This window comes from Pelodiscus sinensis, chromosome 1, assembly GCF_052426305.1.
Source record: "Pelodiscus sinensis isolate ZL-2025 chromosome 1, ASM5242630v1, whole genome shotgun sequence".
Lineage (NCBI taxonomy): Eukaryota > Metazoa > Chordata > Testudines > Trionychidae > Pelodiscus > Pelodiscus sinensis.
In genome coordinates, this window is record NC_143052.1 from 144843622 (window position 1) to 144858883 (window position 15262).

Sequence of the window (15262 nt, forward strand, 5' to 3'; positions counted from 1 at the left end):
GCAGCCCATTCTCTATTATGGCGCCCAGCTGGGCCCTAATGGGCTAGTACAGCCTCAGCTGGGCTAAACTCCCCGGCCCTGGTTCAGGCCGGGGTCTGCCCTTAAAGGGCCAGTGCAGGGCAAGCGCCCTGTCACACACACATACAGAATGGGAAGCAACTGTCTAGGGAGGAGTACGGAAGAAAGAGATCTAGGGATTATAGTGGACCACAAGCTGAATATGAGCCAGCAGTGTGATGCTGTTACAAAAAAAGCAAACATGATTCTGGGATGCATTAACAGGTGTGTTGTGAGGGAGACACGAGAAGTCATTCTTCTGCTCTACTCTGCGCTGGTTAGGCCTCAGTTGGAGTATTGTGTCCAGTTCTGGGCACTGCATTTCAAAAAAGATGTAGGAAAATTGGAAAGGGTCTAGAGAAGAGCAACAAGAATGATTAAAGGTCTAGAGAACATGACCTATGAAATCAGGCTGAAAGAATTTGGTTTGTTTAGTTTAGAAAAGAGAAGATTGAGGGGGGACATAATAGCTGTTTTCAGGTATTTAAAAGTGTGTCATAAGAAGAAGGGAAAAAAACTTGTTCATCTTGGCCTCTGAAGATAGAACAAGAAGCAATGGGCTTAAACTGCAGCAAGGGGGGTTTAGGTTGGACATTAGGAAAAAGTTCCTAACTGTCAGGGTAGTCAAACAGTGGAATAAATTGCCCAGGGAGATTGTGGAATCCCCATCTCTGGAGATATTTAACAGTAGGTTAGATAAATGTCTATCAGGGATGGTCTAGACCCGTGGTCCCCAACACGGTGCCCGCGGGGGGCCATGGCGCCCGCGGGGGCACTTGCATGCGCCCGCCAGGTGCTCGGGGCTGGCCTGGCCCCGGGCACATGGCGTGGCGCTTGCGGGGAGCGTCGGCCCGGGCGCGCGGCGCTTGCAGGGAGGAGGGGGAAGCGCCGGCCCTGGGCGCGCGGCGCTTCCGGGGTTCTTGCAGGGGGGGGCCCCGGCCTCCCGGGCACGTGGCTATGGGGGGGCCCCGGCCCCGGACAAGCGGCTATGGGGGGGGCCGCCCCCGGGCAAGCGGCTATGGGGGGGGCGCCCCCGGGCATGCGGCTATGGGGGGGGCCGCCCCCGGGCGCGCAAGTGTCCCCGCCCCCTGGCGCCCGGTGGGCGAACGGCCACGCTCCCTGGCGCCCGACAACCTCAAAAGTTTGGGGACCACTGGTCTAGACAGTATTTGGTCCTGCCATGAGAGCAGGGGACTGGACTGTATGACCTCTCTAGGTCCCTTCCAGTCCTAGTATTCTATGATTCTATGATAGTTGTCCTGAGAGAGAAACACTGCTCACACTAAGGATGTTAGCTATTGATTTATTTAATAATTGTGTAACTGCATCAAATCTTAGCAGTTACATGTTTATTTGAAAGTCTTTGGGAGGTGGGGCAGCAGCTAGTGCGCTCCTGGCCCCACTCTTGGGGAGCCCCCCGACACTCCTTGCTGCTGCCTCTGTATCAGAGGCAACAGCAACTCCTGTCTGTGGGTGGCCTGACTTCCCCGCAGATAGGGTCTGTCAGCATCCCATGAAGCAGCCTCTGTTTATGGTGAGCCTAGGCCTGCTGTGGACAGATACTGCTCCACAACAGCGGCGGGGGGGGAGGGGGAAGTTTCTTGGTGCCGGCACATATGGAGATGTATCGGCTCCTCCCTGCCCACGTCACCCTCCATGCTGCTGCCTGTCTATCAGAGGCAGCAGCGGAGGATGGGGGTAGTAGGCAGGTCTGTGGGATCCGGTGCTTGTGTGGAGCTGGCTTAAACGCTGGCTCCCCATGGGCACCACCTCCTGTCTCTGCCCTTGCTGCCTCTGTTACAGCAAGGAGGGGAGGAGGGCATGTGTGTTGTCAATAGAATTAACCATTAAGTCCAAGCATATTGGTTAATCATGTATTCGACTACACATTCATATCCCTAGTTCACACTAACCCCCTCAACCTAGAATTTTTTTCTTTCTTTCAAGGGAGAACTTTGTGGATCATATAAACTCCAAATTTGTTCGCTAAGAGTGAATAAAGGATTCCCCAGCAGCATCAAACAAGTAAAATACTAAAAAATGCCCTGGAATAATAGAACTCTGGTACTAGTCAGTCTTTTCATATAATTTCAGGCTTGTGTCATATGTATTTTATACCATAGCATACTGCTATGTTTGAAAAACATATTATGTAAAAATAACAAAGCAAAATTGATTGTAATGGTATTTGCATAAATGTAGGAGGATAAGGGTTATATGCAACCCTAACAAAGTATTGTCATCTGCTTTTTTAATTAACATCATAAAAGGGATGATTTATTGTTTTACTTTCTCTGGACTACTTATATTAACTATGCAGAGCATAAAAGAGCCCAATTATTTATTGTATTTACCTTTGCAGGCCTCAAATATAAAATAGTTATTTTATGTGATTCTTTTCTCATTTTGATAACCATCATCAAAGTGGCATCTTTTTCTGGGTGAGACGATAATAAAATTCATGTGGATAAATCCACTCTGAAAGCTGTCATTGAGAATAAAGGAACAGGGCTGTGGAACAAGTGATAGGCTATTCAAAGATAATCAAAATAATCCTTTTCCAGAAGATTGATGTGCAGTGTCTTTTTTATTCAGGTTCGTTAACAAAGCTTATAGTGATGCATGCCACTAAACCTTTTTGTCCTAAAACTAACTTGAATATGTAAAATGCAGCCCTTCTGTCAGTGAAACAGTATGCTTCGTGAACTGTTTGCAGACAGCAGGCCTGGCTTTCTTTAGAAGGGGCTTATCTGTACCAATATTTTGCCAAAAAGCTGACATAAAGAGGAGGGAATCACATTTTGGGTATTTCATCAAATACAGGCAGTCCCCGGGTTACGTACAAGATAGGGACTGTAGGTTTGTTCTTAAGTTGAATTTGTATGTAAGTCGGAACTGGTACATATTGTAGGGGAAACTCTAGCCAAACATTTCTCCAGAGCTCAGTTTTATTCTCCCACACCTCACTTCCCTCAGTCCTTTATTCTCAAGCTGAGGTGTCTGCTGAGAAAAGCCGCTCTGCGTCTCCCTGGTCTGCTGGGGGCGGGTTCTAGCTTCGCGTCTCCCTGGTCTGCTAGGGGGAAGCAGCTAGTGCGGGGTTGCCTCACCCCGTTTGTAAGTAGGGATCCGATGTAAGTCGGATCCATGTAACCCGGGGACTGCCTGTAAAGCTTAGATTTCACAGTATTACCGAGAAATGAGCTCTATGTTCTTCAGTGGTCATGAGAGCTCTTTTACTTTCTGATGTGACATCTCTCGAGTGGCAATCTCACATTTTTTCATAAATGTCAGACCCCTGGCACACATGCACACAAACAAGTACAGATTGTAATGCCAGTCCTTATCCACTTTATATGTACTTGATTTCTCATAAATGAGAATATTGAATAAAAGTAGTGAAATTCTATTACCTCTGTGCATGATAATGGTGGAGCTGCTACAAAAATACTGTGCCAAGTTTAGGCATCCATAATTCAAGAAGCATGCTAATAAATTGGAGAGGATTCAGAGCAGTCTTGAGAAGGATTTATATATTGCAACGTCAGAAGGGACCTCTGTGATCACTTTATCTGACTTCCTGTAAACCATAGGCCATAGAATTTCCCCCAAATAATTGCCAGAGTAGATCTGTTAGAAAAACACCCAATCTTGCTTGAAAAATTGCCAGTGGTGGAAGAAATGCACCACAACCCTTGGTAAAGTGTTCCAGTGTTTAACTACCCTGGCTGTTAAAAAAGGTGTGCTTTATTTATAGGAGTGGAAAACATGCCTTATAGGAATAGAGTTCAGTAGCTCACTGTTCAGTAGCCAGGGAACAGGATGGAGCACAGAGCTTAACCCAGCTCCGCTTGGCACTGCAGCTGGGGAGCAGATTTGGGGCAGGGGGGCTCTGTCTGGCGCTCCTGCGAGGGAACGGGCATGGGGGCTGACCCTGATCTACCCAGCGGTCTAGCCAAGGAGTGGGGCCTGTATGCTGGGGCTTAACTCTTGTTCACATCATTATCCCATGCTCAAAGTTGCACCTCTGCCCCCCAAGCGGACCCTTCTGGCTACACCACTTAAACAAGGGATTGTTTCAGAACCTAAAAGTATCTGGAACAGGGTAGCACTTTGGCAGTGTCTTCTGTTTCCTTTGTCACATCTCATACAAGAGCTGCCAAAGTGATGGTGAAATTCTGTTGCACTTTCTTGCTATGAGTTGCATCTGGCATTAACTTGTCATTTTATGGGGATGTTTGCCATGAGTACAGCGGAATAGTCAGTGGTCCGTCTACCACATTGTTTTGTTTTATTGTGGGGATTTGGCAGGAGCTGGGGGCACATGACTAGGAGGAGTAGGAAGTGGGGGGACAGGAAGCTACAGAGGGGTAGGAAATGATGTTTGGTAGGCAGGCCTGGGATTATGTTTGAGAAAATCTGTTTTACTAGCCTCAAGAGGTAGAATCAGCGGGGAGGAAGGAGCAAGTGGCTGCTTTCTGACCCCGTGCAGATGACTGTGATATTTCCAAAGAGAGCATTTGGAACTGGCGACACAGACACTTTGACCTCTGTGGGAAAAGAAGTGTGTGGGCTGGCCGGAGTTGTCAGTTCACAGATTCTGAGCAATTCCTCATGTGTTGTGGCTATGAAAACAGGCAATTGCCATCCTAGAATGTAATAGGCAGGACATTTCCTCTATAGCAAGAGAAGCATTAATCAAATGTATTGTACAAGGCGCCAGGTGAGACCTTATTTGGAGGTCTTGCAAGTCTGGGCACTCATGTTCAAGAAAGGGGAATTCAACCTGGAGCAAGTACAGAGAAGAGATACTACCATGGTCAGAGGAATGGAGGGCCTATCTTCTGTGAGGAGACTTGAGGAGCTTGCGGTGTTTAGTGTGTCAGAAGAAAGGTCGAACGGGAATTGTGACACAGTGCAAAGGCAACTTGGTATCTAGCAATGAGTTTCTACTGACCTGCCCAGCCCAGTGTACCCCAACTTATGTTATCATAATCTGTCTCTAAAAGGTGTCATATAATATGTCATTGGAAAGCTTGTGACTGATTATTAGTATCATTATGTAATATAGATGCAAGCAACTGATGCAAAATTATGGACATATACTGAAATTATAATTCTTAAAATGAGTTTTCCAGCGAAACAGGAGTTACCTCACCCTAAATAAAGGAATACAATTTCTCCATCTACAGATTTGAAAAACAATGAGAATTCATTTACATTAGGGCTGTCAAATGATTACAGAAATTAATTGCTATTTATCATGAGAGAAAAATATAGTCACAAGTAATTGCAGCTTTAATCCCACTTATATAATAGAATATAATTTATTTAAGTGTGTTTGGTTGTTTTCTTAGATTTTGAAGCATATTGATTCCAACTGCAATATTGAATACAAAGTGTACAGTGCTCACTTAATAATTTTGATTACAGATGTTTGCACTGTAAAAAAGATAAAAAGAAATAGTATTTTTAACTCGCCTCATACGAATTCTGTAGTGCAATCTCCTTATTATGAAAGTGCAATTTATAAATATATCTTTTTTACATAACTGTATTAAAAAATAAAACAATGCTCTGCATATAGTGGTCCTATCAACTAATTGTATAGTTGATACAGTTATCTAGGTAATTGCAATTTAACATCCCTACCTACAAGTCCAGTCCTACTTCTTGTTCAGATAAATGCTCAAACCAGTTCATTTACATTTATGGGAGATAATGCTATCCACTTCTTATTTACATTGTCACCAGAAAGTGAGAACAGGCATTAAACTGGCATTTTGGTAGCTGGCATTGCAAGGTATTTATGTGCCAGATATGCTAAACATTTGTATGCCCCTTCATCCTTTGACTATCCTTCCACAGGATATTTACATGCTGATGGTGGGTTCTGATCAATAGTGATCCAGAGGGGACCAACACATGTTCACTCTTATTACCTGAGTCACATGCCACCAAAAGAACGCTGATCTTTCTTTTTTGTTTTTTTTGGGGGGGTTCTATAGATTTCACATTGCAGTGTTGCTCTCTTAAGATATCTGGCAGTATGTTCCACACCTAGTTCCATTTAGTTTTTTTAAGCACTTCAGATTCTTAAATTTTGGATTGAATGCTGAACTTATCTTTAGAAATCTCTGATTACTACCGTTTTTGTGTTTGGTCAAATGCACATGCAGGAGAGGGGAGAGGTAGCAGCGCGGGGGGGGGAGGGGTAGTTGCCAGGGGAGCTTTTAAACCAGTTCCCCAAGTGTACCAGCTTCCCCCACCGCAGTGTGCTGCTGCCTCTGATACAGAGACACCAGGGGTGGATATGTGCAGGCAGTTGCATGGAGCCACTACGTTCTTAAAAGCTGGTTGCCCCCCGTTCTCCCATTGTACTAACTTCTGCCTGTCCTCCTTCACTGCTGCCTTGTGCATTTTTTAGGGACTAATAGCCTCACAAAGTATCTGCAATGACACACCAAACAACATGTTCAAAACAGATTAGGCTTTATTAAGTCAACTGGAATGCAGCTGTGGAAGTCCTTAGGTTAGCATAGACAAACTAAGGTTAAAGCATAGTCCATTCTAATCAAGCCATAATTCATCAGTCAAGCTGTAGTGAATTCCATTTTCAGGCTCGCTCTCTCTCTGACTTCTTTCCCTCATCAGTGCCCAGGTGAGAGAGCCCACAGTTGGCTTCTTGAGCCAATGCTTATTCCTCCCACCTCAACTCTGTCAGATCTTTGTTCTTGAATGAAGGGTCTCTGCTCAGCTTCCCTGCTGTTGAGTGTCAATTCGAGTTGTTAGAGCTTTCCTTGTTTTTCTTGGACCCTTATTGATTTGAGTTGATTTCAGCCATTTCCTTACTCACTCTATTGATTCCACCCAGACAGGGAGGTGATACATACACCTATGTTTCTTAGTCAGCCATGAGATCAAATTTAATTTAATTTTTTCCCCACTGGGTAACATTGCAAAGTTTAGGGGAAACTAAGGCACAGATTGGACTCCTGCTAATATTAAAGAAAATTCCTAAGTTATCACAAGCATGCAAGTATGCATTATTTCTGTACAGAACTGTGTAGGATTTGTCAGCATCAGCGCCTTTTATTACAAAGGATATTGTCAGCAGTGAGTAGGAATATGAGAGGATTCTAATGCTTTAGTCATAGTTAAGCAAAGCGTAGGTTCAGATAATATCCTATCAATAAGTATAAGGAATTTGTAAAAGCCTGTGAAGTGGTTTTAAGATTGTACTCTTTCTGGGGAATTGGTTACTCTTTCTGGGGAATTGTGTGAGTTATGCTGGGATCTGTAAGCTACTAAATCCTGTAATGTCCTGGGCAAAGGTAAGTGTGTGCATTTTGAGGCACCATTGAAAAAGCAGAGAGAAAGTTGTATAAGAAGCCTCCCCCCCCCCCCCATTAATAGTGTTAGATGGGCAATAAAACAGCAGTGGTTCACCAAGGTTAGCCCCTGGCAGGCCTCCACTATATTTAGCTCAGAGGTTACAGAACCCTGCAAAAGTGAGCCACCAAAAATTGAGATGCTAGAATGCTGCATAAAGATGCAGCTTAAGTACTGTTGACTCTTGATAGGTGGGTTTTGTTAGGTCCAGCCATAGAGGAAATTTGGAGCATTCTTTCTGAGGCAGAGGGATCTAATATAGAGACTGGGAAGAATGAGTTGGTCAGGGAAATCCTAAAAATACTCAGAGTTAGTGGGAAATTTTAGACTGAGACTTAGATTTTGTTGTTTAGGCTATCAGTGAACCCAAATCCCAAGACCAGCTAAGTTTGGACTATATGAAGTGTGTGATGGGTTCAGTCATAGAGATCCCCTTTGTGACTATCACTTGATGTGCTGAAATACCACTGAGCCTTCCTGCCTTCCTTGGCACCTTGTTTACTCTGTGTGGCTGACCAGGCCCTCCAGTTTCCTGAAGCACTGACACAAAGATGGGGTCACAACCCTGTGCAGAGTGATACAGACAGTGAGATCCACTCAATTTAGGGAAATCTCAGTTAAAGGGACTTACCGCAGCACCCAGGTGCACAACCCCAGCAGGACTGGAAAAACCCCCCCCCCCCCCCCGGCCAATAATTACTTACAGTGGGGTTATTAATAAACAAAAGGGATTTTATAAGTATAAAAAGTGGTATTTAAGTGATTATAAGTAACTGCACACAGAAGAAATTTAAGGTACTAAGCAAAGTAAAACAAAACATGCCAGCTAAACCTAAGAAACTGGTTATATGAAATATCTCAGCTTCTTTCACAGACTAGACAATCTTCCACTGTTCAAACTTAGATATTTCTAGCAGGCATCTTGGGTGGTACTCAAGGGTATCCTGACATCCGGCAGTAGCCCCTATTGTTTGGCATCCCACCTTTATATAGATTTTGCCTAAAACGGGAATCTATATTGGTGTTCAGTTTAAACTTTTTCACATTTTCAGTAGGATTGTAAAATTTCAACAAGTTACCCAATGAGCATTAGGCATGCTTGTTAACCGGTTAACCAGAGGGCCTGGCAGGAGGGAGCAACACCCCTGCCCATGCAGCCTGGCTGGCTGGACCTTGGTCATGGGACGCTTGCAAGGCTGGAGCAGTTCCCAGCACACGAGGCTGGAGCACCCCTCACTGACTGCGGCAGGTCCTGGACTGGAGCAGCCTCTGCAGCTCACAGCTGTGTCGCGGCTGGGGCCAGGAATGGAGCAGCCTGTGCCGGGGTTGGGGCTGAAGCCGAAGCAGCCCCCCAGCCCCCTGTGTGAGGTGGTTAACTGGTTAAACAAATGGTTTAACTGTTCAACCAATTTAGGCAGTATTTACATTCCTAATTTTCAGTGGAAAAGTACAAAGTCCAAGATGGGTCCCAGCAACTGATGGCCTAAACACACGTCAATGTGGGGATTCTCAACCCCTCCTATGGACTGGTCCATGGAAGAAACAAGCCCATTTACAGATTATTGGCCTTATCAATAAACAATTAAGTTTCTGAACTACCCTTAGTATGGCCCTCACTTAACCTCTTTTACTGGTGTAGACATGCTAACTTTTCATGTTTCTAACTGTTAATACAGGAACACACACACAGAATATACACATTCAGCAGATTATACATTTTCAGATGATAACCTCACAAGAAGTTTTTGCATAAAGCATGTTCCATTTATGCATCTTCATAAACACATTTCCATAACAAATATGGATAGTGTGTGTATCTACCCTACTCAGAGAAGGGTGGGAACTCCCGCTCACACACGTAATGGCACAGATAGGCAGTTTTTTAAAATTTCTTATGCTACTTACTAAAGTATTTACATTAACACCATATAGCTTTGGGTCCAAAAAATAATTTTTCAAGGTTATTTTTGAAAGGTTTTTTTGAATACCTAATTTGAATTAATTGAGACAAAGTGGATAATATCTTTTATTTCACCAAGTTTTGTTGGTGAAAGACACAAGCTTTTGAACCTACACATAGCTCTTCTTCAGGTCTGGGAAAGGTACTCGGAGTGTTGCAGCCAAATAGAAGGTAAAACAGATTGTTAGACAAAAAGAATTCATATATGTTGGAAGAAACAATTCAATGTGAAATTAAAGATCGCTGCTACATTCTTGGCATTTTTCACAGACCTGAAAAAAAGAACTCTGTGTAAGCTTGAACTCTTCTGCTTTTCACCAACTGAAGTTTGTCCAATAAAAACTATTACCTCATCCACCCTGTGTGTCTAATATCCTAGGATCAAAAAACAGTATTTTTTTCAGATTCTTCAGTGTGTATCGAAGAAGCTGCTTTGCTGAGCATGAAATCACAAAATTGCTTTGAATTTCATGTTCAAATCTTACTGAATTGTGGAAAGTGAACCAATAAGGTCTAAATCAGGGGTGGGGAACCTTTTTTGGTCAGGGTGCTTGCTGATCTACAGAAAAATCACTCGGGCCACACACAAGTGAGAAGAAAATAAAATCCTCAATGATGTGGCCCCTGACTGAGAAGCAAAAAAACCCACTCTCCACATTCCCCTCGCACACCAGAGCGGGGGGGGGGGGGGGGGGGCTAGCCCCATGGTGGGGCAGCAAGAAGCTGGAGTGCCAGTACGGGCTCCCTAATACTGGGGGAAAGCCCCGAGCCTCAGGGGGCCAGATCCAAGCAAGCCAGGGGCTGCATCTGGCCCCTGACCTGAGGTTCTTCACTCCTGGTCTGAATTAATACATGGAATGGTTCTCACATTACAATAGGCAATTTCCCATTCAGGTACTCTCACCTTCTCTGGCAGACTACATGTTTTGTTAGTCTGTAACTGGAAAAACTTAAAAAAGAACAAATAGTCTTGCAGCACTTTAAAGGCTAATTCGGTTACCCCTTTGAAGCTTCTCTCCGCTGTTGGAGATGAGTCACATCCATTCTCTTAGCACTGACGTCATACTCCCATCTCTGTTCTTTCCCTCTCTCTCTCTCTCGCTCTCATCTGAAAAAGTGAGTTGTAGCTCACAAAAGCTTATGCTCTAATACGCTAATAAATTATTTAGTCTTTAAAGTGCCACTGGACTCCTGTTGTTTCTAGTAAAAATTAAATCATAAATGTTAAAATAAACAGAAAAAAAATATTTGTTTTTGATAATCTAAAGAATTTAGAGTGGCAATCTCTCTTTAATTTATAGTAAGCTAAAGAAAAGCAGGTTTTTTGAAAATTCATTCTTCTGTCTACTGTCACAGGTGTTCAAGATCAAAGCAGTGCAGCTGGCAGGAAAGCTTCTTCCGGCCTTTAACACACCCACAGGCATTCCCTGGGCAATGGTGAATCTGAAAAGGTAACAGATTTTCTTTTGTCACAGTTTTAAACCAAAACTTGTAATGGCAGATATCTGTCCTTTCTAGGTAGAGGAAATATGGAAGATACAGCCAAAATGACATTCCAGTTGACAGTTAATGTACTAGGCATCTGAGGACTCTTCCTGATATACATTACCATTAACTCTAGCAGTTAGTGACTGCTCTGACTTTACATATGAAGGTTCAGATCACTATAGCTCCATGTCCATTATATAGGCTCTGTGTTTGGCCCATAACCTATAGTCAGAATAGGCTCCTGAGAATTATATGCTGCGACCTTCCGTCACAGTAAGTCGCAAACAGTACAGACAATATAGTTAAACTCCATGAGTGTGGACCTTCTGTTGGCCGCACCTTCCTTAGCAGAGGTTCAAAATACTTGTAAAGATGAAGGGATTGATTATCCACTCAATCATACTAGTTTCACACTGATGCAATTCTATTGATTTGGCATTACTCCTGATTTGCATTGGTGTAATTGGAAGAAGATGGTTACATGTAATGTATATTATTCTTCTTTGGCTTACAGTCATATCACATTTATATTTTTCAGTTACATTTTTAATTAATTTAGTATGTACTTTATTAGTTGCTTGTGTAGCACTCTGCGTTTCACAATCATGATTCCAGTTCAGTATAGTCTGCAAAAAATCTAAATTCTAAGCCTTTTCACTGATATTTTCCAAGGCAATGACCACATTGAGAGGGAGTTAAGTTTGAGAGCACATGTAACTAATATAGGATAAAATAATATTACAGACATATTTGTAATTATTCCAAAGCAAAGCAGTATAAATCCAGAAAATTCAGGGTTAAGATTAAACTACATTGAAATCCAAATATGTTAAGGTATGAATATGAACAATTGTTATTTACAATGAAATCCAAATAACTGTAATTCTACTCATCATGATACTACACAATGATCATATGATGATAGCATTATAATATTTATGGTTTAATATTTAATATTTAATCAGACTCTATCAAACTGATTTTGAAAGACACATTAGATTTTGTTCGTTTTTGCTTTCCTCCTTTATTTCTTCAGGTCAAAGTGAAGGTTGTTAGGATGTCTAACTGTGCATTTTCATATCTTGCCATTTTAAAATGTCTTTTAACTTGTTAATGCTGAATTTCCAAAATTTATCATGTTTGGGGCTGAATTTCCAAAATTTACAACATGTTTTACCCTAAATTACTGTCAAGCATTGTGAACTTTAAGTCCATCTTCATATCAGTTGTTGTCTGGGAATTTCCACTGGAGTGTCTGAGTGTTTTTGGAAATTATTAAACATTTCACATATGAACACTAAACAAAAAATTCAAAGATAGTGGCACTCTGAGCGTCCTCTAATGATTTGTAGGTATGTTGTATCAACTAGAAATAATTGAAAATATGTAATTGTGAGTGTCTGATCACTGGTATGCTTTGGCAACAAACATCAATCAGATCATACTGAACATTTCAGCTAGTTTTACACCTGTTATGCAGTGAAACATCAGTGTACGTCAATAGGAGACCCCTCTGGGTGTGGGTGATGAGACCACTCCAGGGATCTAGAGGAGAGCCAAACGATTGAACGCACAACGAGAGTAGTATCCTTATATTAGTTTTATTCCATATATATATCAACAGACAAAGTCTTAAGATTGCTTATGTAATTGTGATATATTCTATTCCCCTTTTCAAGCATACTCACGCAGGGGTACTTAGCAGGTGGCCAACCCTGATAGTAGTGGAAGAGGCTGGAGATTTGGCGGTGCATGTACTGCCTCAGTTTCTCTGTTGATTCGTCTACACTGATGCCCTGGCACAAAGTTCTAATAAGTAGTTCTTTTGATGATTCACTGTGAGACTGCGGTGTAAAACTTTCCTCTGAAACTGCTACATAAGATTTTCCTCTGGGTATCACACACAAACAGTCATTCTCCTTAGTCTTGCTTTTTTCATGTTGTTTCTCCCATAGTCACTTTGCGCAATCAGGTCTCCTGATGTTTTGCCTCTTTGCCTTCGGCCTCTTTTGTCCACTCCACAATCATACCACATCCGCACTTTATTCGTCTTCATTCTTACCCTGTTAATTCATTATAATCAATACATAAATCAGTACAATCTGAGTGAATCATATCAACACCTCATATTTCTACTTCCTTGTGTCCTCTCAGCTAAGTACATCCGGTGCAGATGATGTTAGTTTGAAAAGAAATAACTTAAGATTAATAGTTATTTTAGCTGTTATTTTCATAACTAAAAAATTGTCATTAGAGGCTCAAGAGTTAAAATCTCCTTAACAGAAACATTTGATGAGTCAGATTTCAAAATGGCTACCATTTCCCAGGTTACATTCCATTAAGATGCCTTCTAGCAAAATATTGGCTCCCATTATTTCTTGTAGGAGTGAAACTGAGCTGTCCTTACAGAAGAAAGTGTCTTCCTGTGCTACGAGGAAATGGAGGAGTGGACTATGATAAGCTAGTGAATGAAGAAAGTGGCTATTTTGGCTAAGCACAGCATGTGTTGCAAAGCGACTGCATTGAAAACAGTAGGAGACAGCAGATATTCTGAGAGAGGGCAGGTCACAGTGGAATTTTCTGAAGTATAAAGAGAAAATAATGAAAATAATGGCAAAAAATGATCAACCAAACCATCTCCCATCCCCCCTCCCCCCAACCACCACCAAAAACATCGCTTTCAAATACAGCCAGCCACAACATTTTAGTTAATTTTAACTATTTTAGACTTGAAAAGGTTTGAATTTTTCCATGATTGCTAGCTCAACCAGAAGTAATGGGTTTAATGTCACTGGGTGACATTCTATCACTCTGCTCTGCTGGAGCTCAGACTAGATGATTAAAATTGTCCCTTCTGGCCTTAAAATCTATGAATTATTCCAGAGATTAAAAATAAGTCTGACAACTGATGATAAATGTATTTAAGGACCCATATTTAATTAATTTCAGTTAATAAACTAATTCACTAATTTATAAATTCTAAGGACTTGTCTACATGGGAAAGTTCTCTCTCTCACACACACACACACACACACACACACACACACACGTTTTTCATGAAAAGTTCCCTTACATCCACAACACGCAAGGTTTTTTTTTTGTTTGTTTAGCTACCATCTTATCCCACTTTAATTCATTAGCTCAGGAAGTAACATAACTCTTTAGTCTACATGGCAGGTTATGTTGATGTAAGGCAAAAGGCGGCTAATAGGTTGGTTCTGGCCTGCCAAGCTGCTGGATTTGGCCCATGACCACCTCACCAGTGCCCTTACTACAGAGCAGCTGCAGCTGCTTTAAACAGCAGGCTGCTAATTACTATGTAGTCTGGGCAGGGAGGAGAAAGCTTCGCATGCTGTCCCTGCCTCCTAGCAAATTCCCCCAGCTCCCATTGGCCGGTTTCCTGCCAACAGGAGCTGAGAAATTTTGCTAAAGGCCAGTGCAGCGAATGAAGCCTCCTCATTCCCTTATTTCCTGGCCCCCTGCCTCCATGCTGGAGCAGAGTCACGTGGAGCTGCTGCCTCGCACACAAGCAGAGGTTCTGCAGAGCTGCTGGCTGGGAGCCACCTAAGTAAACAGCTCCCAGCCAGGCCCTGCCTCTGGCAGCCCATCCCCTTTCTCCCCCCAACTATCTGCCCCAGACCACCACCCACATCCCCTCTCCCCACATCCTCCAGGTCACAACTCTCTACCAGACCCTGCACCCTCTCCTATACTCCTCCCCCAGGCCAGAATCCTCTCCTGCACACACATCCCTCCCTGACCCTGCACTCCATTCTCCTGCCCCACATCACCACCCAAACACTCTGCACATCTTTTCCCCCCTTCTCCCAGGTCAAAACCCCCTCCCAGACCCTGCATCCCCTCCTATACTCCTTTCCCAGGCCAGAATCTTCCCCTGCACCCATAACCCCTCCCGGACCCTTCACCCCAAGACCCGTGCCAGATCATAACCCCAGCCTTAACCCAAACTTCCTCTCAGACCCCACACTCTTTCCTGCTCCCCAATCTTCTATCCCAAGCTCTCTTCTACACCTTCCCCACCATCCCAGACCCCATGTCCTTTCCACAGAAGTGCGGCCCTTGACCACTTACCAAAATCTTGGAGTGGCTCTGGCCCCCCTTAAAAATTATTGCTCACCCCTGATGTGAGGTGTCTTGCATCAATCCAGTTGTGTGTTTGTCTTAAATCTGTGACTCCTGATATGAGTGACCTGTTATTCCAACATCGTAGCACCTCTTCTCAGAGTGGTGTTGAGCAAAAGTCAATGTATAAAGGTTAATTAGCCATGCAGGTAGACACTGAACTCCAGTACCTGTCCCACAATTCCCCACACTGACTGCTCTGGTCAGCAATGTGAAGTCAATTGT

General features: G+C 43.1%; 1 protein-coding gene across 4 annotated transcripts in view; it reads left to right on the forward strand.

Annotated features, from left to right (window-relative positions):
- MAN1A2 (mannosidase alpha class 1A member 2) overlaps positions 1–15262 on the forward strand; it is a 234973-nt gene that overhangs the window by 144975 nt on the left and 74736 nt on the right. For all 4 annotated transcript variants that reach the window (XM_006135741.5, XM_075904629.2, XM_089772094.1 and 1 more), the window contains one exon: positions 10763–10857. In XM_006135741.5, coding sequence (XP_006135803.3) covers positions 10763–10857 — 95 coding nt within the window. The remainder of the gene's footprint in view (positions 1–10762; positions 10858–15262) is intronic.